This window comes from Anas platyrhynchos, chromosome 1 (genome assembly GCF_047663525.1).
Source record: "Anas platyrhynchos isolate ZD024472 breed Pekin duck chromosome 1, IASCAAS_PekinDuck_T2T, whole genome shotgun sequence".
Taxonomy (NCBI): Eukaryota; Metazoa; Chordata; class Aves; order Anseriformes; family Anatidae; genus Anas; species Anas platyrhynchos.
The window spans coordinates 119642447-119666432 of record NC_092587.1 but is presented as its reverse complement, the minus strand read 5'-3'; the positions used below and the strand labels follow the sequence as shown (position 1 = coordinate 119666432).

At 34.7% G+C, this 23986-nt stretch overlaps 1 protein-coding gene across 16 annotated transcripts in view; it reads left to right on the top strand.

Annotated features, from left to right (window-relative positions):
• DMD (dystrophin) overlaps positions 1-23986 on the top strand; it is a 1236775-nt gene that overhangs the window by 876558 nt on the left and 336231 nt on the right. For all 16 annotated transcript variants that reach the window (XM_072027522.1, XM_072027514.1, XM_038175527.2 and 13 more), the window contains one exon: positions 16428-16663. In XM_072027522.1, the coding sequence (XP_071883623.1) occupies positions 16428-16663 (236 nt within the window). The remainder of the gene's footprint in view (positions 1-16427; positions 16664-23986) is intronic.

The following is a 23986-nucleotide window of genomic DNA, read 5'->3' as shown; positions in this document are numbered from 1 at the left end:
GCTGATGGCCTATTCAATGTTATCAAATAGGAACTATCATTTACATTTAGCTGTTTAGAACTGCCATGGTTCCAGTGGTGATCTTTTAGATTTTCTAAAAAGGGCTAAATACTGCTAGTATTTATTTATTTGTTTATTTTCTAACTGATAATACAGCAACATCCTTGCTTTACAAGACTTTGTTTTAAGGGATGCTGTGGAAATTTGTTTAATGACATGGGGGAACTGAAAGAGATGTGTAATCCTTGTTGTGCTGGGTCACTAAACTTGCTGTGTCAGTTTTGCATGTCAGCAGGTTATGTCAGCTTCTTGGGAGAGGGAGTGCTTGTGAATTTGCTGTTTCAAAGGAAATGGTAATAACTGAACAACAGAGAGAACACAGAATAGTAGCACAACACTTAATATAGTAGTTTCTATATTAACTAATCTTTAGCTGATGAATTGCAAAATTACTCATTTACCTTAATTCTAGATGTAGGCTTTGACTACTGATGTTTCTGAGACTCAGCAGATGGAATTATACATGCAGAAAATGAAATCACTGGTGTTCTGTAAAGGATTAGGCAGGAAGTAAGATTGATTTCTTTTCTAGTGCCAAGAACACTAAAAATTTGAACCTGTGCTTGTAACACTAATTCATAATTTTTCTTTATTTGGGTCAGTTTACTGCAATAGCATCATTATATATGTATCATCATAAAACTGTATAGTTCAGAAGGGACCTGTGGAGACATCTTTTCCTCTTGTTCAAAGCAGGGTCAATTAGAACAGGTTGCTCAGGGTCATGTCCAGTCAGGTTTTGAAGCCAGGTTTTCTCCTCCTCAGGAAGTTATAGAGAGTAATGAGGTCACTTTTTAGCCTTTTTTTCTCCAGACTAGGGAACCCAAGTGACCTTAGTCTCTCCTCACAGGACATGCCTTCCAGTCCTGTTACCAGCTTTGTTGCTATCCTCTGGACACTTTCAAGTATGTTAACATCCTTTTAATAATATGAAGTACGGAGCTGCGCACAATATTCAGAGTATAAATATAGCAGGAACATCACCTCTTTTGACCAGCTAGCTATGTTGTGCTTAATGCTAGGGCACACTGCTGGCTTATATTGGTCAAGGGAGGTGATTCTCCCTCTCTGCTCTGCTCTTGTGAGACCCTACCTGGAGCATTGTATTCAGCTCTGGTGCCTGGAGCCAGAGAACATGTACACGGAGAACACTGACATATTAGAACAAGTCCAGAGAAGGCCAACAAGATGATCAATGGGCTGGAGCAAGATGATCAATGTGCTTGGAGTCCCTCAAGAGGGACTCCTTGCCAGGGAGTGTAGTGATAGGACAAGGAGAAATGGATTTAAAATAAAAGAGGGTAGGTTTATATTAGATATAAGGATGAAATTATTTACTCTGAGGGTGGTGAGGCACTCACACAGGTTGGCCAGAGAAGCTGTGGATGCCCCATCCCTGTAAGTGTTCAAGGCCAGGTTGGATTGGCCTTTGAACAACCTGTCCTAGTTGGATTGGCCTTTGAACAACCTGTCCTAGTGGAAGGTGTCCCTACTCATGGCAGGAGGGTTGGAACTGGATCATCTTTAAGATTATTTAGATCCCAATCCAAGCCACTCTGTGATTCTACTGTCAGTCTGCATCCCCGAATCCCTTTCTGCTGAGCTGCTCTCCAGCCACTCATTTCCCAGTCTGTACCTGTATCTGGCATTACTCTGTCCCAGGTGCAGAACCTGGCATTTTCCTTTGTTGAATGAATAATGTGATCAATGTGAACTGCCTGAAACACCACAGGTGGGGATATTCACCTTCTGTCTGCAGTTAAAACAGTGAGAAGCCTGAACATTAGCACTAGTCTTTGGAAAGAGGCCTCCCTGCCACCCTTTCTCTCCAAACTCATGACTCATAGAGTTATTGTTTTCCTTGAACTATGATGTCAATAAAATATTCTCAAAGAAGTAAAATTGAAGCCTCCCCACATCCAAATGCTTTCATTTGAGGTCATTTTAAAAGAATGATGCATAAAATGATTTTGGAAGGACTCTGTGAAGCAATGGAGTTATCTCCTGTTGATAATTACTTGTTTCCTGGTTCTATAGAGACTTCTGTGGCCATCAGAATTTAATAATGTTGATATCTGTTCTTCTGAGACCAGGGAATGAAGATGTAATTGGCTAACCTCTAATACCCTGTCAGGTGTCATTTTGTCTAGTCTGGCTATAAGAACTCAGCCAGAGGGTCTTACTAAATATACCATCTGGTGGATATAATAGAGGGAAAGGACCCTTTGTTAATTATTTCTAGGTCTGTGTGTTTGAGCTTGTTTGGCAGAGTAAGTACTAAAAAAAATATTCTTGATATTCCACCAGGCCAGTGTGCCCTTGGGCATAATGAACAAGAACTACTCTTCCAGCTAGGAAAATGTACTTAGCTGAGAGGTATGTTCAAAACCTTAGCAAAAATTGACTTCCAAGACAGGATGATTCAGGAAGGAAATCACACTTACTATCTGTACTTGACATTACAACATGAAATTGTGTCAACATCTCTATCCAAATAACTGATGAGTTGCTTAGCCAGCAGTTTGAAAACATTTTAAGTGGAGAGAAATGCAATTTTGGAATGTGCATTTATAGGACAAATTTTAACACTATCTTTAGCATTCATACAAATTACTTTGTACTGAACTGCTACTTTGGTAGTTATTTAAAAAGTTATGTAAAGTTATATAGGGCTTTGTAAAACCATGTGGCATGGGAGACATTCCTAACTTTGTTCTTGAGGAAGACATTTTTCAATCAAGTAAGGTGTTAGGGGGAAATTATGGCCACTTTTGTCTAGAGTTATACTTGAAAATACAGTTTCTTAAAAGGATATGTTTTTATTCTAAGTTATGCTTTACTTGAAGATAAGGAAACCTTAAAAATGATAGAATTTAAACAGTTGAAAATACTTGGTCAGCTGATTTTACGTTACATATACAGTTAATATGACTGAGAGTGCTACTTTATATTATTATTCTTGCAGTTTAATTTATTTGATGTCCTTGTATGTAGTTGGTTTCACTTTTTCCCTGAATTTTTTGTCAAGTTTTTGTCTTGCATGAAATGCCTAATAAATTGAAACAGGAGAGATATGACTGAAATTAAGAAAAAAAGTAGAGTGACAGTGTCAATTACAACATTCAAATTATTTTAAAAATTAAGTGGAATTCAAGTTATTTGCTTCTTAAAGCTTTACAAGTCAGCAGTCCTTAATGATTTAGAGAATTACTTTCAGAAGGTCCGTTTTAAATATTGTTTTCACTTTACAGGTTATAGAGGTTAGAGAGGCATATGGCAGAAATGCAATGTGTGTTGTTAATTATTGTATATTTAATACACAAAAAATGAAGAAAGTTTCAGCAGCACTCGTTCCACTAGCTTTAGGTGTCCTAATGTGTGTGATCAAATGCATTTTGTGTGTTCCATATAATTTGCTTTGGGGGTATGAGTTGGAGGCTGCAGGCATAGAGCCAAAAACCGCAGAGGAGAAGGTTTTTCAGGATTTAGAATGAGTTAGGAAGAATGAAGAGGAGTGTTGCATCAAGCTGAGCCTGTTGAAAGAAAGTTGAGCCATGTTTCTGTTTTCAAGAGACAAAGACAAAAAAGAAAAGGAAAAAAAAAATGACAACAACCAGCTTTGGGCAAAAATGCACAATAAAAGCTATTTTCTTTTCAGTAGGATTTTATAGCTAATGTGCTCTGAAGTCTTTGTTGTTACATACGTTGAACACAGTGTTTGAGTGAACAGGTATGTTCTAGTTCAGAGCTGTGTTTCCCAGAATTTTCAAATGGTAGATTTAAAAACCTTGTGTGTTTCCTTATGTGCACCTGAAAAGATAACAATATGTGTATTTAGAGGGTAAATTAAAAACAAATGTACATCAGATGTTAGAGACTGTATTGTTTATAGCTGCTGGCATAGCATAATCGAGACCAAGCAACCCAAAATAATTCCTTGGGGAAGACTGAGCAGTCTAGGAACATGTGCGTCTACAGTGTTTTCAGTACTAATGCAAACATGTTGGTATTTTAAGAATACATTGCACATAGTATTCACCATTTAAAAGAACTATGCTATCAACTATTAAAATGGTTGTGTGGGGGCCATAGTAGATAATGAATATTGCAGAACCATACTCCATAGAGCTGAAGAGCTAAGAATCCACAGCTTGCATCTGTTTTGACAAGTTCTACACTGAGTTTAGAAGGCAGTGCTACTGACAATAGTCCATTTTAGTTAACATTCGTTTTAGGACAATACTAAATGAGATCACTAGCATTAGTTGTAACAGAGAGAAATCCAATGATGACCATGTCCAGAATTGTATAGCTTGTTATATTTGTGCGTGCAGAATCTAAAGGCAATGTCTGCTTTTAATATCAGTTATAATTCAGATTAACTCTATGAAATGTTCTACTGAAGCAAAATATAGGAAAGAAAGTGAACAGGGAGTGATGTGGTAAAGTGTCATAGAGAATATCTTGAGTTCTTGAATTGGTGGTGAGCAATAAGAGTAGGCTCTAACTTATATCAGTTGGCCTAACAATGATTGATCATTCCAGTGTAAAGTGGGATACTAAAGGAATGAATCACTGTCTTTACCTCTTCTTTTGGTTGCTCTGTATGTTTGGAGGAAATAATAAATAATATTTTATATAAGCCATTTTAGGTTGTTTGATTTTTGGTCATTTAACTCTACAGGCTTCTGTAGTAAAGAGGTTCATAGATACCAACCTGAGTTGGCCCTGTTATGTGTTCATCACCATATATCACTTCCCCATTGTGTTCAAGAAAGAAGTTGTCCGATCATTCCATCTGATTTTCATTAAGAAGCTTTTGCACTTCTAACACATGTGCCACATCAAACAAATAGCAATGTGGCACAAAACTGAATCTCTTACCATTTGATTGGAGATTTTTCAAGGTCAGGACCCAGTTTCACAAGCAGTTCCATTTTTCAATACAGCTGACAACAGACACAAGCCGAAGACAAACTTGTCTAATAAAGCTTTCAGATTCAATTTTCTTTCTGCATATAGCTTCAGGAATCTCTGGAGGTCATTCACAGCATGTACTGCAACACCAACAGGGAGAAGTAATGAAAAGAGTCTAGATAAAAAGCTGACACTATGCCTTCAGAGCTGCGTGAATGAAAACATAATAAGCAAGTTTATAAACACAAATCTCTACGATTCTCTGAATTTCTATCTTGATCTTTATAGCATGTCTTGATGTGAGGATTTGTTCCTGGATTATCTGACAGGTGGAAAAATACATACCAAATATTACTTAAACCACAAAAGAATGATTTAAAACAAGAGAGAGAAGGTTACTACTTTATATTTAACATTCTGTTTCAGGGGTCTCACTACACATAGACACTTTGGAAGTGTCTATGATAAACAGATTTGACAGTATAGTTTACAAAGGGAATGTGAACCTTTATTTTGATTCTTCAGGGCTCAATTGATTAAATAAAACTCTGTGGAATTTTTATTATACATACACCTATGATGAAATGTAAATCAGAATGTGGAAATAGAAATTGGCTGATTCACTGTTATTAAAGGCAATATGGAATCTAGATCTGTTTTTTTTTCTTTTCTGTAACAAGTTGTTGAAAGTGTAGCTGTCAAGATTTGTGACATAAGTAAGAGTAATGCTATCATCAATCTTTCAAAGGACATTCACCTACACCCTTTTTGATATATGGTTGTGTATTTTCTTCTGAGGAGCAGGGTTCATGGCTTGTTTTCTTTCATTTAATTTCTTGATCAATAGCGAGTAGAAGCAGGATGTACAGGAATCGTTTTGATTAAACTTCATGAACTGTGGATGATACCATCTTGCAGAATTCATCAACATATTATTGATAACCTATACCATATGAGAGCACAGAGCTAAGTTATAGATATGGCATTTTTGTTTGTTTACATGTCTCGTGTAACATAACTCAGAAAATATTATGTATAATGTTTATTTTTCTCCAGAACACTCTACAGAATACAAGAGGTAGTAAATTTTTTAAAAGTGGCATCAACAGATTTGCGTCATTTTATAGCACAGATAGGTAGAATAAGAATTTGAACTGGTTAATCCCAGAAGATACAGAAAAGTGGTTTCTCAGCTCATTAGAGTTCCTAGCAAAGAAGTATTAAATAGTGGTTTATGCTTTTTTGTTGTTGTTGTTTGTTTGATTGTTTTTAAATCAGTCTAACTCTTTCTAGCTTTAGATCACTTTTTTTGTTGTCGTTTTTCATGCTTTAAGCTCATTCTGCTTTTTTTTTTTCTTTTTTTTTTCTGTTACAGTTGCCTAAATTACTGTGATACCTAGATGTGATACGTCTAGATGGCATGGGCTTGCAAATAGCAGTAATCTCTCCTTTCTGTTTCCTTTTATATAGCGATTAGGCCTATTGGCATTTGCACTATGTGAAAATCTTTTTTATTCACTACAGTAATAGAAAGTGATAGGTTATTCTGCACACAATTCTTTTGACTTCTGTGTACTTCTTTGTTGACTTGTCTTTTTAAAGGAGGAAAGCAAGCTGGCTTTTCCTTCTTAAAGGTATAGTGTTCATTGCCATGCTGGTCATATCCTACTGAGAAGTGCAGTGGCACTGACTTCCTTCCTAATGTTTCTCCAGTGACTGGCACTGCTGCAGAGTTAAATCTGCTCTACAGAGAAACAGCCAACCAAAGAATATGAGAAAGTGCGTTCACAGATCATGAGCAGACTGGAGGCCTGATGGAATGAGGAACAAAGCTTATAATTGTTTTTAACCTTTCTGCTCTACTCAGAGGATATGAGATAATAAAAGAAAGTGAGACTTATTTCTTAAACTGTGGAAAGCTAAGATGAGGGAAATGATGGATAATCTTCTCTACTATTCCAGTCATAAAATTCTTTAGTCCTGTTGTTTATAAGAAGCTTGTCACTGAAACAGACTGCTTTCTTCACTTGTGTCAGAGTGGACTAGCAGGAAACATAGTGATGGAGATATGCACATCGAGATTTGAAGTACTGGTATTTCCATCAAGAGTAGATTAGTGGTCAGAGGGCACATAAGTTCCCAAAGGCATTTTTTCCTATGGTCAAATTAGAATAGCTGGAAAAGCAGTAGGCTAGTTTGACCTGAAAAGTAAGTATTACATGTATTTTCATGAACTAGTAGTACAAGGCAAGATATTTTAACGTTTCTGATGAAGAAATAACAGAAGGTGCTTGCAGTGATTTAAGGAGTTGCTTTGTCAAAAACAAAGTAGAACTGAAGATGTTGCATTCTCTAACTTTTAGTGGTTTTGAATTGTGCGGAATTTTTCTCTTTAAGAATCAGAGTACACCTGGAAATTTTTGCATGAATACTGTAATGTTCAGGTATTAGCTAATAAGGCTGACTCTTCAGCACTGATTATTTCAAAGCTTCTTCAGACTGATTTTCATAGGACTATAGAAATTGGAGCTGCTGGCACTATGTATTTTTCCCCTGTATCAAAGAACTAGCTGCTGAAGTTCAGTTACATGACAATAATGGTATACTGGAAATGTAAATTGTTGTCATACAGATTGACGTCCAATTGAAAGCTGCAAACTGAATCAAGGAACTTGTTATTTTTACTGACAAAAGGAATAATGAGAGTTGCCTGCATCATTTGTGACAGATGTTGTCACAACATTTTTTATAAGGCAAGTATGTGACAGTATTTGAAGGAACACCACTACTCCTGTAGTACAGTGTTAATTTTCATGAAAATCTTCCACAACGACTGCAATCACTGCTTACTTAAAAGACTCCTGTCTTGTGAGGGGAAAAAAAGAAAGAAAGGTTTTGTAGAGTTTTTGTAGAGGTAGAGATAATGCTGCACTAAAAAAGAAAAAGGCTGTTTTTAAAAAAAAAAGTTTGACTCCTTGACTCTTTGAACTAGAACTCTTCAGACTGCCTAGAAATGATGGTGTGTCTTGCTGTATATTGAGAAAGTTAATTAGGGATGCAGAAATCAATTACTGAAAATATTCAGTGAATAAAAGAAAAAAAAAAAAAAGAAATTTTGTTTCACTATTAAAATATTAATTTAAGTATAGGCAGAAATAAGCAGTTATAGTAAGTAACTTATATTTATAATTAATAAGGGCACTGTTTGTATCAATTCCATCTGTTGCTTCAGACAAAACAGGCTGCAACATTTTCTTCAACCCTTCCTTTAATTAAAAAAAATTAAGAACCAACCAGGTAATTTTATCCTTAAAAAATAAACGTATACCTAGTCCTTATATGGCAAATATCAGCTCCATTGACTGAACTTTTGTATAGCAGATGATTACTGTTTTACAAATACGTTAGTTTTAGTTTTTAGTATCATAAATTTCTTTGAGAATCCAACTGTTACTACAGTACAGAGTTTGTACTTATGGGAAACAGTTTTTTCTGTTTCCCATAAGATTGACTCCCTTGTGCACTGACTTCCTAAGGTTTCCTTTCAAAGGTCTCATGAAAAAGGTTGAAATATTAATTTCTATATAAAAGGGATATCTCTATTTCATCATTACTTAAGAAAAAAAAAAGTGCCATCCTGAAGCATGAATATTAATATGCATTGAATGCTTTTAAATTTTTCTTCCTTATCAGACGTAAAATTCTTTATCTAAGATTAATATATTATGAATGAATGAATGTATAAAGCAGCTTAGTCAAAAGTTTGAAGAAAGTGAATGAAGAAAATGAATACTTTTATCCAAAATTCTTGTATTCCATTTGGTGTTTCAACTGATAAGTATATAAATCATTTAAGAGAAAGTATGACTTCATCTTGTTTTATACAAACCAAACCATTATATGCAATCTGAGGTTCTGTAGCCTCTCTGGCTAGATGTGAAATCTTCACAAGGAAGAATTCACCAAATGACAAACTAAAACTAGCAAAAGAGCATTTGAGTCACATCCATAAAGACAGGTAATCATTTTCAGATATTAGCTTTTCATTTTAATTGAGAGTCTGAATTTCCTACTTCAAGAAGTTTTCTTCTTTGGCTCGTGGAACATATTTCACATGAACCTAAGGGGAAGACTCAAATCAATAATGACAATACAGGGCTCAGGCAAGCTAGAAATAAATTGTGTGTCTCAGCTGGGAGTTTTCTGGCACTTCATATCACAGTTAAGATATAAGACAGTATTGTTTGGGAAACAACACACAAACGTTTCCGATTATTTTTGTTTTTGTTACAATAAATGATTATCCTTAACATAGTTCCAATTAATATTGTACCAATATCTCAGTATTTGGGTCAACTTTTATTTGTAAAGATTATGTTAGTGGTTATCAAGAAATTATTATTTTTACTTTAGTAGGAGCATTGTTGGATATCAGAAATTTCTTCATGTAACCTTTAAGCTAATGAAGATAAAGAAGCATCTAACAGTTATATTTGATAAGCAATTTGCATAAACAAGAATATATTTTTGTAAAAGAAAATTTTGAAGTCCTTACCAGTAAGTTCAATCTTTTTTTCACCTGGACTATTTTTAAAGCATTATCTCTATATTATAGTGAGTCCACCGTGGTGACACTTTAATTTTTCAAATATTGCTTTCACCTAACTTTTTAAGTGTGTGTTAATAGTTAAATTAACCTTGGTAATGTAATCACTTTTATATTTTAAGTTGAATTTAGAGCCACAATTTAGCTACTATAGGAAAGGTTCCTGTGGGTACCTTTTCCATTTCCAGGTTAATTCTTATACTCAGTACAAGTGATCCATTTGTATCCCTAGCCTTTCACTTTTCAGTTTTTAGTGGGCCCATCTATCATGTTGAACTTTGCCTAAGGAAAGGTTCACAGGGAATACCATGACAACAACACTATGACTGAACTTTTGAGCAGCATATCTTTCAGAGAGCTTTGAATAAAAGTATAGGTCCAAGCAGAGCAAGAGTCATAAGATCTGTAAACTCACCTATCATTATATTACAATCTTCAATTGATTTTCTGCTACCTGCCCCTGCTTGAGTCACAATAGGGTAGAGTAATGCAGATTTAAAGCATTTGACACAACACATACAGCAATCAGTTGGATGTTTACATACACTGTGCCTGAATTATTTACGTGTATTTTTCTGTTTTCCTCAGAGTCAAATGCAGGTGAGTTTCCTGACTAAAACAGAAATGAAGTTTAGTAGTAGTATGTTACTATTACTCATTATCTAAAGGATTTAGAGCTGTCATCTGCCTTACTTGGTATTGCTAACTGTGGAAATAAATCCTTAGGCTGGAGATGCAAGTTACTGTGTTATTTCTTCTTTATCAAAAAGCTTTGACCTGGTTGATCTGGTTTTCCTGCAAAATCAAAATTTTGACACTACTTAAAGCATTTGGAAGAATAGCTAGAAACACTCCTGTGAATGGATTTGGTTCTGCTTAAGGACACCAGTTGATATGGTGTGTTGGAAGGGGTTTGAAGCTTTTGGAGAAGTTGTCATTCTTCCTGTCCATTCTGTTCCCGTTCAGTAGCTAAATAAAGATTTTGGTTTGTTCAAAGCTGTAAGTCTGACACTCTTGACACATCACTGAAATAAGCAGAGTAAAAGAGTTGAAAAAAGTGCTTTCCTTCAGTTGACTTCATTCTGCTTATTTCTGCATTTAATATTTGAAATGAAATTTAATGACACATTTCTGTTATTTCCACTCCTGAAATTTAGCATTACAGATCATTGCCAAGATGCACAATATATATATATTATGTAACTATATATATATAACATATGAAAATATATAATAATATGTATTATATATTTTATACATTATATAAATAATATAATATTATATATTATATATTATATAAATATATTATATAAATTAATTTATATAAATTAAATTATATAAATAATATAATATTATATATTATATAATATAATATATTATATATATTATATAATATATATATTCTTGATTTTCATCCAGTGTATTTCAAGGTTTGTGAACAAGCTGAAAATCACACCTAGTTCAGGCTACTGTTTAATTGGGTTTAGATTTTGCATTAGGTAGTTCAGTTCTGTTTCATTTTTCTCCTATTACTGTTCTGCATTGTTTCCTTCTTTATTAAATAGTAGAAAGTACTAATGAGAAGTTACTGGAAAAGCTATAGGTCAATGTGGTTTAATGTCCTAAGTTCTAATTGTCCTTTTGGTTTGCCATTTCATGGTATTGAACTGATATAACCTTTAAATAAGTTGAAAGATTAAGTTCTTATTTTCATTTCTGATGTGTTACAATAGGATAGAACTTGTTACCAAGATATTTGAAAGAAATAATTTCATTCCATTTTTGCTTTGTAAATTAAATGTCTTGTACAAAACAAAACAAACAAAAAATATCTATCCTCTTTGAGTCACAGAAGCTGTCTGGGCTGTTCTGGATAAATTACTTTAGAATAAGATCTGTTGTTACATATTGTGTAATTGGTATTGATTTATATTTCTCTGTTAATTTCAATTATTTGTGCTTTTCTGTTGAATGAATTACATCTGTGAAAGCATGAAAGAAAGAGAAATAAAGGACAGATGTACTGTTTATAGTGGTATTTTTGTTCTGAGGGGTGATAAATATCAGAAGAGAAACATACAGTGCAACTACTTTCTAAACTTAATTGCTATAAATAATTCGATAACTTGAATATTTTAACTGCTAAGACAAAATGGAACATAATATTATCGTACCATTAGTGATAGATAATACACCCTGAAGCTTTTAAAGAAGATACTATACTTGGCAGTGCACTTCTGCTAGTGCTTTATAGTCTTATAAAGCACTAACAAGACTTACAGTCTTGCGAAATTAAGCCAAAGCTCAGAGCAGTGATACCATGCACATTAGAAGAATAATCTCTTCTGGAATAGATGCCATTTGAAGGAAGAAGTGTGTGTGTCCTTATACATATATGTATATATAAATCAGCAAACTCTGAGTTTACTCAGACCAAAATATGCAAGAAGCTAAGAGATGCCAGGCAGTCTTATCAGACATCCCAAGTCTACTTATGGAGACTTATATTCTACTTTAGAATGTTTTTCTTTGATTTACCTGAAATACTAATGAGAATAGGGATTTCTTCTGAGATAAGACAACATCTGCTTAACCTATGTGAATGCCAAAATAAGCAACTGTTTTTGTGTCGTCTAAGAACCTCTTAAGTCACAGAGGAAATGCAAGGCCTTTAAATGAACTTTAGGGCAGATGGAAGTGGACCTAAGTATCCATCCCTTGGTAAAGACTCCAAGTTAATGCTTATGCATTATTTTTGCACTTAACTCTTTTTGTAAAATTCTGGAATGAAACACTCAGCGGTGTTTTTCAGTAATTGCATGTGTCTTGACCTGTGTGGAATGCCTCATTGCAAAGAATGAGACTTTCTCTGATTCACTTTGACCTACAGTATCATGGAGTTCATGTGGGGAGAGGGTGAAAAGAGATTACACTTTGGAATTGGTACAGGAAATTGTGACTGATGCTTGGAGTTGAAATCCTATCTAGGAGTGAGAATATAGACAATTCCGTGAATTTATGTCTTGGGTATATAATGGTGTCAGATTTTATTTTATTTTTTTTTTTTGATACCCAGCCCAGAGAGAGGAAGGCAGAAGAACATATCAAATGAAGAAAGTTCTAAAGAACATCATTAAAACATCAGAAAGCAAACAAAATATTTTAAAATCTGTGAAAAACTGTAGGGTATTTTACTTTCGTTATTTATTTCTAGTTAGTGTTTGTTGCACATTATTTTGTCCTTCAGGCAATTAAATGGCATTCATCAGAGACAGATGCTCAGAGAGTTCTCTGCCATTTTCTTCCCCTGCTGAAAAAAGATGAAAAATTCAATAGCCTTCTGACTGTAAACATTAAAAGAGTACAACTAACGCATTGCCAGTAAACTGCATGCACTGTATTGGCAGAAGTACACTGCATGTAATTGTGAGGATATTAATGATCATTTCTTGACCCTTTTTGAATTCTCCTTACTTTATGGGTAAAGCATTGCAGACAGTTTTTGTTCATTTGTTTGTTTCCAGTGGTATAGCCAGGAGTTATTTTAGACCATTGAAGTTTGCAAGCTCAAAGTGCCAACTCAGCCAAACTAAGTAACTAATAATACATTTTTTTTTAATGTTGACATTATTTTCTAGCTTCAGTGTACAAGTGAACACAATAGTAAATGAATCTACAAATGAAATAGTTCTCATTTGTGAGAAGTAACTCTATAGTAAGTTCCTCTTGCCTTAAAGGAACATTATCTAGCTTTCTTTCCTTGCTCATCTTGCAGATCTTAATGCACTGTTACTGTCTCCCTCCCCTTTTCTGCTTGATGTGGCTTTGTTTTAAATATTACCTTTGATGTCCAAAGTTGCCAACTGTATGGACCCAACCATTTCCTGGAGCCATTCATGATCCGCTCTGAGGAAGAAGCTGATCTGTTCTCCCTTTTCTCCTTCCCTGCAGAAGTAGTTGCCAAACTCATTCCTCCTTCATCTGCTGACAGGCAAAGAAAAACTATGGCATATTGTTGGTTTAAGGAGAGGGATAGCAAAGATGTCTGTTACTGCCAAAGCATGGAAGTTCAGCAGCTAGTAGTGCTGTGTTTCTCTCTAGCCAGCACAGTAGGAATCTGGGGTGCTAAGCACCATTCACTATTTAAACACCTCCTCACAAATCTGTTCCAAAACAGAAAACAAAGGCTGGATGGAGGCATCACGAATCCAAAGATTCAGACTTAAAACCATGAGTTAGAACTCATTCGTTAGGTAATGAGCTGAGTCTTCTGCTCAAAGTCATACCTTCAGCCACTTGAGTCCATTAGTGAGTAATGGGTGCAGTTCATTACCTTCTGTGCATGGCCTCCCTATTTTCTGGTGCTAACAGCTATAGGCAAAGTGAACACAGAAAAAGTGTTAACAGCTTTCCTATATCCGAAGTAATTTTGAGAGTGACTAATCACAGAATGGCTGAGGTTGGAAGGGGTCTCTGGAAGTCATCTGGTCCACACCCCTGGTCAAGTAGAGACACCTAGAGCAGGTTGACCATGATCATGTCCATGGTCAACCTCTCTCAGCTTCTCCTCATAGGAGAGGCTCTCCAATCCCTTGATCATCTTGGTGTAATCTATACTTCACTTGCATAATTTAGGTAAGAAGAAATATAATGGGGCAGATAATATCTGGAGTAATTGCAACAGAGATGAAAGAAAACCTGATGAACACAGATTAATAATTAATCATGTATATGTAAAAATCTTTTTTTAAAAAGGAAAGAAAACAGGAAAAGGAAGAGATCCTTTAGGGTTATGTGGTAGGGTTTTATTTGTTTGTTTTTGATATTAAAAACTGACAGCGTTTAACTGTACAAGATACTCTGTCGTAGCAAACAGTGGGATGTTATAAAAAAAAAAAAGCCCACAGAAGTCCAACTTGACAAGCTTCTTTCTATGTCAGCAAAAGATTAATGCATTTTCTCATCCGTTTGTGTGATTTTTATTTAAAAACTTTCCTTACTAGAACAGCATTTACAACTATTATTTCATAGTTTTTCACAGGTATGTGATTTCAAAGCTCAAGAAGGAAAAGTACAAGGATTACACTTCAGAAATACAATAATGATATGGGTGGGTGGATAAATATATTTAATTGCAGTGTATGTCATTAAAAATCACCACTTACAGGAGTCACTTTCAGTATCATAATATTGCTGTTTATTCAGGCTGGATAAATAACATAGATGTTAGTTGATTTGGTAAATTGTTTGTAATCATACAGTATTTTTAATGCTGACAGCATCTTCTGTTACTTTTAGTGACAGTCATTTTGATACTTGTGCACAGCTTTTTCCCTTTCTGCACTGATGAAGAAGGTCACTGATTCAGGAGTGAAATAACTCAACCCTTTCCTCTTTAGTGGAAAAGAGTTGCTAAGTTTCTTGGCAAGATTGGTTAATGCTAGTGATTTACTCTTTTACATGGTTTTATGGCTAAACTGCTAAACCTTCACCTGCTACTTGCATTTTTGGACTTCAGACCTACTTTGTGAATGGCATAAATGCAAATAAGGAAAAATTTCAGACTCATAGGAAAAAAAAAAAGGCAAACAAACAAAACGCAACTTACTCTGCATGTTTGCTGTTTTTTACTTAAAGACAACCTACCCTACAGGAAGCTTGCCGGAAACTGGTTATCTTTACTCTGTAAAGAGACTGGAAACAAATACAGATGAATGTCTTTGGTCCTTCAGAAATTTATATTTCATTTTCAAGAACTGTTCACTTGGAAGTTTCTAACTTCACTTTAGACTCGCTTCACTTCTGTTCACCTCATTGCAGCAACTGCATGTGTTCTAGTGATTTATCTATTTTATTATTGTTCTTTGTGAACTAGACTTATTTAAAGAATGGGAAAAAAATAACCAAAATACATCATGGTAGCCTCTTGTGCCATAATATGCATAATGAATTGCTGTTGTATGGATAACAGGAGGGAAGAAAAGTCTGATACCTTATAGCCAACTATTTGTAAATGACATAACTGAGAAGTAGAAATCAGTCTGTTGCATGGTGCTCTCTGCAATAGTAGCTCTCTGTGTCAACTGCATTGTTGACTGCAGAGAAACTGCCCAATCCAAGCACTGAATAATGAATTGATTCTTTAACAACCAGCTGTTAGGTCAAGAAAGGGCATAAAAGACAAGATATGTCAATTTTCTTTGAACAATATGAAAATATTCCACTGATTTCTACATAATAGCACATAATAATATTAAGTTGTGAAGAACAAAAAGATGAAACTGTCCAAGGTTAAATTTCTCGTGAAAGCATCCATATCAGTCATGGAGCCTATGGGAAATACCTGCTGGTAACAGAAAGAGACAAATTTACAGTTACAGAGTGGCTAGAGACCATGGAAGAAATGTGTTTCTAGATATATGGTCATACTGTGATAAACTAGGTTCTATAGCCTACACATTTTCAATCAGCCTTTAACCTCAAGACAGATCCAACCATGCTACTAGATTTTGGAAGATGACTCGTGTAGTGATAATTCACTGACCTTGAGTGAGTGTTCTTATTATATTGAGGTGTCTCTTCTTGTGTTACCAGGGCCCAGGATGTAATCTGAATATGCTGAGAGCGTTGAATATTAAACACATATTATAATAGGAGTACTACAGAAAAATGAATTCATATATTCTTTTTAGCTTTAATTTTCATATTTCTATTAGACATAATATAAAAACAAAGAGCTTATTTTTGTATAGCTCTTTCTATTGCATAAACTATGTTTCTGAAATAAACATTTTTCATAGTTTGTTCATTCAGTAATTTTAGTATTTATTTTTTCTTCTTTCAGTAACTTCTGGTCAAACTGTTGCTGTGGATACACAAACCAGGGTAACCAAGGAAACCACCACCTTCAAACCAGAAATGCCATCTTCTGTGCTTTTGGAGATTCCAGCCTTGGCTGACTTCAATAAGGCATGGGCAGAACTCACTGACTGGCTTTCTCGACTGGACCGAGAGATAAAATCTCAGAGAGTGACAGTAGGTGATCTTGATGATATCAACGACATGATCATCAAACAAAAGGTATGAGAAACACTGATTTTTCAAGTTGAAAGCCTCATGATCTTTATTCTGAGTTAAATCATTTCAGCAGGGAACACGGGAGAGATGATAGGCTGTAATACATGTAGTGGTTGCTTAAACTACTTTATCCCATAAACATATTTACTGGTTAAAATAGTAAGATAATTAAGTGGAAAAAAAAAAAAAGGTGTTTAATATTTTCTATGGTACTCAAGGAAAAATATTTAGCTTCCGATTGCTTGTGCTGATGGTGTAGTAAGATGGTGATATATGCCAATGGTTGAAATATAAACCTCAGGAGAAAAAAGGCGTGACATATTAAACTCCAGATTGCCAGGAGAAAAGATACCCCGTTTCATACCTTTTCTTGTGTTGTTTCTGTAATAAATTTCTGAAAGGCTTCTATCCTGTTGCTGTTGGGTTATGAAAAGCTCCTCAGTCTTCTAACGAAAAAGAATAGCTTATTAATGCAAATGTTTTGTTAGCAAAACTGCATCAGTGTTACTTATCTTTGAAAACAGAAAAATATGGAAATGCATGTGCAAGGACAAAAAAAAAAGACTAACTTTAGCTACTCAATAGCAATAAAATTAATTTGTTATTATACAGTTGAAAGTAATTACCTGCCTTCTAGATTTAGCATTGCTCAATATAAAATATTTGGCTTGCCTGTGCAAAACTTTTCGGTGTTAAATTTCTATTTGGTTCAGTTCTAAAATGAATTTGGGACTCTCTATTATAAATCACTCTTCTGCTTCCTCTTCCTCCTAATAGAAAGACTAATTTATTTTAAGGAAGATATTGACATTCTTTCTCTTTGGTTAAAGTAAAAACAGAAGGAGAAACAGTGGACAAATTTTGCTTTACTAAGCAGTTTTATAAGAAGGTGTATATTAAAATACACAGATGTCTAGTAGGATTAGTTCTGTTTGTTTTCTTGAATTTCTTTTTTATCTGTTGCTTTAAACTTATTTTTGAGACTTTTTTTTGCTTTACTTTCTTTCTGTTAGTAAGAGGCTTGTTTCATCTTGTTTAATGTTTGAAGTGGCTGTTAATATTTGCTGTGTAGAATTACATAATGTTATATAAATAATGTGGTCAGCCTGGAGAAGAGGAGGCTCAGGGGTGACCTTATTGCTCTCTACAGATACCTTAAAGGAGGCTGTAGTGAGGTGGGGGTTGGCCTGTTCTCCCACGTGCCTGGTGATAGGACGAGGGGGAATGGGCTTAAGTTGCACCAGGGGAGTTTTAGGTTAGATGTTAGGAAGAACTTCTTTACTGAAAGGGTTGTTAGACACTGGAACAGGCTGCCCAGGGAAGTGGTGGAGTCACCATCCCTGAAAGTCTTTAAAAGACGTTTAGATGTAGAGCTTAGGGATATGGTTTAGTGGGGACTGTTAGCGTTAGGTCAGAGGTTGGACTCGATGATCTTGAGGTCTCTTGCAACCTAGAAATTCTGTGTGATTCTTTGATTCTGTGAAATAAATTTAAAATTAAAACATTTTAAAAGTCATGGGCATATTTTTATAATAAGTGGTAGTTGATACATCTTCTACACAGGCCACTAGATTAAAATAGCTGTTAAGTCATATGAAAATGTTGACTGCTAAAGAAAAAGTGTTTATTTTTTATGTTTTTTGTTTGTTGTTGGTTTTTTTTTAGATTTTTTTTGAAAAATTGTCATATACTGGCATTCAAAATTATATTGTTTTCTTACTTGTGCCTCATTGTGCTGGCAGGCAAAATTTCAGCTTCCTTCCTTCTGTAGATCTCTTTCAGTTAAACATGAGTTCATACTGCTAACTGTTGAGACCCAGAATTGCCATTAAGGTTATACATGCTTTAAATTGAACTGGTTTATTTTCATCTTCTTAACTCAAGGCAAAAAAAGCTGGTTAAGTCAGCACTATTATAGTCTTCCTCTCACTACTTTTCCTGGCTGGATACTGCCTTTTTTTCCATCCCATGCTGTGCTGGTAACAAAACCAGCAGGATTTTTTTTTTTTTTTTGGATGTGCTTACCTCTCTAATTGGCTGTGCAACAGAATGTGACATTTAATATATTCTCTGATGAGATGGAAGAATCAATGTCTAAATATAGACTGTTAACTGGCTCCCATTTCTTTAATGATCATCAGGAGAAGGCACCACTTAATAGATGGAAAAGAATATCATGAAGCTTTGATTATGTACCTAAATCTTCTTACTGGATTATTTGGTGAGATTAACAAAGAGTTTCATTTTAGGCTTCTCAAAAAACAAACAAAAAAACAAACAAACAAACAAAAACACTGGCTTTATAATGTGTAGTATCTGCAGCAATGTGTGAACTGACAAAGTTGGACTTGTGGATACTAGGCTATTCTGAAAAGTCAAGCCAAAGATGATCTCAACTGGAAATCCAAAAATAGTGCTTATCTCCCAAAATCTGTGTATTCTGTAATGATCATAGTCATACTTCTCCTATGTTTGTGATTTTAAAGTCTTTGAAAGTCACAGTATTACGCTGTGGTCTGGATAGCTTGTAGCACCTCCATTCTGTAAGCTTTAATAGGAATTCTGTTTTAGTATCTTGATGATTTATTTTGTGCTTCAGGTTTTTGTCTTTAGGTGTAGAGTATCATCTTAACACAGCTGACAACCTCCCTTATAAAAACTGATTATTATAAAGATATGCTTCCTGAAACTGTTTTATTATAATGCATGTGAAGTTGTTCACACAGAATTTAGAACACTTCAAACTGTTAACACTGTTGACATGCTACCAACCTCTTAGTGTTTTGGGGTTTTGTTTCCATTTCATATTTCTTTCAAAACAGAGAATTGCATTTATACTAAGAAATTGAAATGCCAAAGCAAACATTTTAAAAACAAAGAAATCCCATATCCTACCAAGGTATGTAACATGACATTTTGCAAATCATCCAGGTAAAAATTAGTGACCTTAGGTTGTCCTTTCTTTCACAGCAGCATGTAATGTTATTGAAGCTAAGGCTCTGAGGGCATTTTGGTTAGGTTCATTTCATTCTGATTGTGTCACAAGAACACAGCCACTAACTCTGCCATATTTTTCCTCCATAAAAATTGAAGACATCATTAGCCCCCACTTGAACTTTGTTTAGAAGTGATCACAGTGAATTGCTACTTCTGTGTGAATGGTTATGATAATACAGTAACATGCACAAAGGTTAATTACAGAACAAAACAAAACAAAAAAAGATAACTGTTTTAAGAAAAAAAAAATGCTTTAGTGGCAGCTTTCTCTTAATGTAAGAAACAGTACAACTTGAATTCTGCTAAGCAGTGCACATGCTATGTAGTAAAATAGCATACTAAATGAGTGATATAATGAGTATTCATTTCAAACATCTCTAGTTAATCGTTCTGTCAAATGGGTGGTATGAAATGAAAATTTCATGAAAACGCATTACATGTTTTACTTTCCATCTATGATTGTATATATCACTATATTATATGTAATTAAAGTAAAAGACACTAAAAAGTGTGTAGTTAGGAAATTTTATAATAGCATCAGTGTCATGTTTTCATGACAAAGAAATAGATATAAGGCAGGCTGACAAGAGGCTCATATATAATTTTTCTTTAGATAGCCTTCATCTATAAGTAAAGTTCAGGAAGAAATAATGAGAATATATAATATTCCAAGATATAAGTAGCTGAAGAACTGAATTAAGTTTAGAATTTAGAATTAAGTTGCTTCATTTCATTGTCGTTATTTCAAAACTATCAAGTTGTTTTATATTCAATGGTCAGGTAGGGGATCTTCATAAGAGAGAAAATTGTAGACAGAGAACAGGATGATAAACTATCTTTTCCTGTATTACTAAAAAATAGAAACCTTTCCTTATTTAGGATGACAGAAAGCCCCTATCCAGAAACTGTGCTTTGGCATCATTATGTTTTGAATAAAGCTTCCAGTTGGAATAGTTAGATTTTTACTGAAAGCAGTAAACCATGAAAGCTGTGCAAAGTGTGAAGATAGTTAACAATTCTGTTAAAAGAAAAACAACAAACAAACAAAGCCATAATCTCTTTAAATTTTGAATTCTCTCCATAGTTTTTGCATGCTGTCCATGTAAACTTTGTAACATACGTTATTGAAAACATGGGTTTGGGCCGTACCAGATGAAAATATATTATGTAGTAAAAGTATTATAATAATAAATGACATTACTAATGAATTTGACTACAGCTTTTGCTTCTAAGAGCAGAGATTGAGTCTACACTTCCAAGGGTGGCAGAGTGGATTCATCTGAAGAAAGTATGTATGTAGAATGAGACCAAGCTAGGTACTAAGACTTTTAAGCAAAGAAGAGGAAATGATACTTTTAGGTAATGATTTGTGTGGTCTTAGTCATCCAAAAAAGTTTGGGTAATTTATTTCTACTCAATTAATTTGTCAATACTCAAAAAATAGTTTTGATCTATTAAAGGAATAAACAAAATTCGAATGAAGAGATTGTTTTCACTGTTAATTACTGAATTGATTTTTCAATAGCTGAGGATCCTGTGCAGTTGAAAGAACTGTTAATGGTAGATGATATTGGTTTATAAACTGTGCAGTTAACAGACTTCAGATAAAAGAGTGGCTTGAGTGACATTCCTAGGTTTGAGGATTTTTTACCTATCCTTTCCCATGGTTACATACCATGCATGTAAACAACTTTGTGGTTATACAAACATCGTAGTATGGAACCTTACAATTAATGTTCTGATAGATCAGATGAATGGTAAATTTTCAGTTCCAAACTGTTTACCAGTCTAAGCTTTTGTCTAAATAAAAATGCAGATTTCTAAATTTATATCCTGCTTTTACAGAAGCCACTGTAATTGTCAAATCAAAAATTTTAGTTCTATATTGCAGGTTGTAAATCAGTGCACTGTAAGTAGACTCATGTTGAATGAAAATTTTTAGATACAGCCACAGATACTTGTGTCTGTCCATACAGTTCATATGAGAAGTGAAAGCTATAGATAAGAAGTCCTCAACTTTATGCACAGTATACTTCAAGTTCTACATAGATATGAAGAAGTTTCATACTAGTGATATATGCATGAAAAGACCCACACGCAGATAATGTACTGTTTAAAAATATCATAGGAGATTTTACACCTGCATCTGCATGTTTTCCACTTTACTGTTCTGATGATTGGACATGGTGTTTAGGGACATAGTTTAGTGGGTAGTATTGGTGGTAGGGTGGTGGTTGGACCAGATGATCTTGAAGGTTTTTCAACCTTAATGATTCTATGACTGTATCACGTGTTTAAAGGGAGTTCACTTGTCTAGAATCCAAGTATGGTGCCAAGAAGATGGGAGATGATATTCATACTTCCAGAATCAAACTTCAAAAGCACATTTCATCCATCCCTCCCTCCATGCTATCATGCTGCTCTAGTGGTTGTTTTTGAAGCTTCACATTCTCTAGGTTCTTCTCTATCCATATAAACACAAAGTTGCAGCCGTTCCCTGAGACACTGGTGGATCAGGATCCATTAGATCCCAAAGCAGGGCTAGAGCCAAAACTGATTCTGCAGCATGTTGGATGGTTCACTGGTACTTTTGTGCATCTCCTCTGCTAGCAGAACCCTACAGATGACTTTATGACTTCAATGGTGTGGAAAGCCATCATTACATCTATGAATTTCACCTTATAATATATATTTTTTTTCACTCAGGAGACTACCATCATAATTTTATGCATATTTTCAGAGTGTTGTTCAGCTTAACATGGGAAATCTAGCACAATTCTTATTTTAGAATGTCATGCTGCTAGACTTTTTAAATTGAGAATTAATTCTAATTTATGAGAAGTACTGGAAGGCTGGTTTCAGTATTTTAAGTGAATAAAATACTAATTACTGAATAGAGTCCTAAATACACTAAAAAGTTGGAATTACAAAGTTTGTATGCTGAAAGATTTTAGCTTCTTTATAGAATAAAGATGAAAAAAAAAAAAAGTATGTCTATCAGCCTTTTATGCTTATTCTTAAAGGGTAGATCATGAAGCAGGATGCTATAGAGGGCCTGGAAATCTGAGTCTTTAAAGGGAAACAAGAGGGGAAAAAAATGAAAACAAAAATACCTTCTGTTAGTCTGAAAATTGGACCTCAAGGTATGCAAAGTATGTGTCAGGAGACTCTTTTTTAATACTTTGTAGCACATAAAGCCAGGTGATATTTTAAAACATGTTGACCAGCTCATTATGGTATGTTAGAGAGTATATTTGTTTTCTGCAACAATAAAAAATAAAGCTGCCTAAACACTGTGTTTTGGAGAGCAATTAACAGCCATATCCTTATTTTTCAATAATGCTAATCACTAGAACACGCATAAAAATGTTACTTCTAAGGGTCTGATTCTAAACTCATTGAAGTAAGAGTTGCTTTCATCATTTTTCAAATAGTTTTCAGTCAGGCTGTAAATCACTCAAACAAAAAGTACTTAACACTACCATTGTGCCTAAAGATAACTTTCCTGTGATTACTTTTATCGGCTTATTGTGAAATAAATTGATTTTTTTTCCCCAATTCCCGCCAAATAAGCTTCCAGGAGAAGATAAATTATCATGATTAGTTCAGCTGGCATCTTCTTAGTTTAAGAAGGGAAGGGACAAGAGTGTAGGAACCCATTTACAGTTACACTTATATGCTGAGTATTAGAAATACAAACTTTTCACTGGGGTTGCATTTTTCAATAGCAAATATATTTTTCTGTGTTCCTAAGTCTGGCCTATCTTATAAATGACCTATTCCACCAAAACTGGACTTCGCTTCTCTTGCTCTTTTATCTAAATCATTTTTTTGCTATGTATGTTTGCATTCTGGTAATACGTGCAACTCAGAGACTCATCATCACACTAGACCATAATATACAAGAAGGCATGAATGTATAAAAACTGCTTAAATCTTCATCAGTAGCGTGCATACCCAGTCTGCAAGAAAGTTGAAGTATATGATGGGCTGCATTTAATAAGACCCTAGGAAGCACATCGAAGGAAGTGATAATTCCCTGTAGTCAACATCTGCGAGACTATATTTGGGGTGCTGGGCCCAATAAAGCTTTGCTGTATACAAGAAAGATATGGGGGGAGTCCAGTGCAGGGCCAGCAGCGTGTGCAGAGGTTGAAGTACTTGGTACATGAGGAGGGGCTGATGGTACCTGGCTTGTCTAGCCTAGAAAGAGAGAGATTGGGGGGACCTAATTGCTGCCCATAGCCACTGGATGGGAGGATGCACAGGAAGCAGAGCTTTACTCAAATGTGCACAGCAAAAGGTTGAGAGGAGATAGACACATAGAAT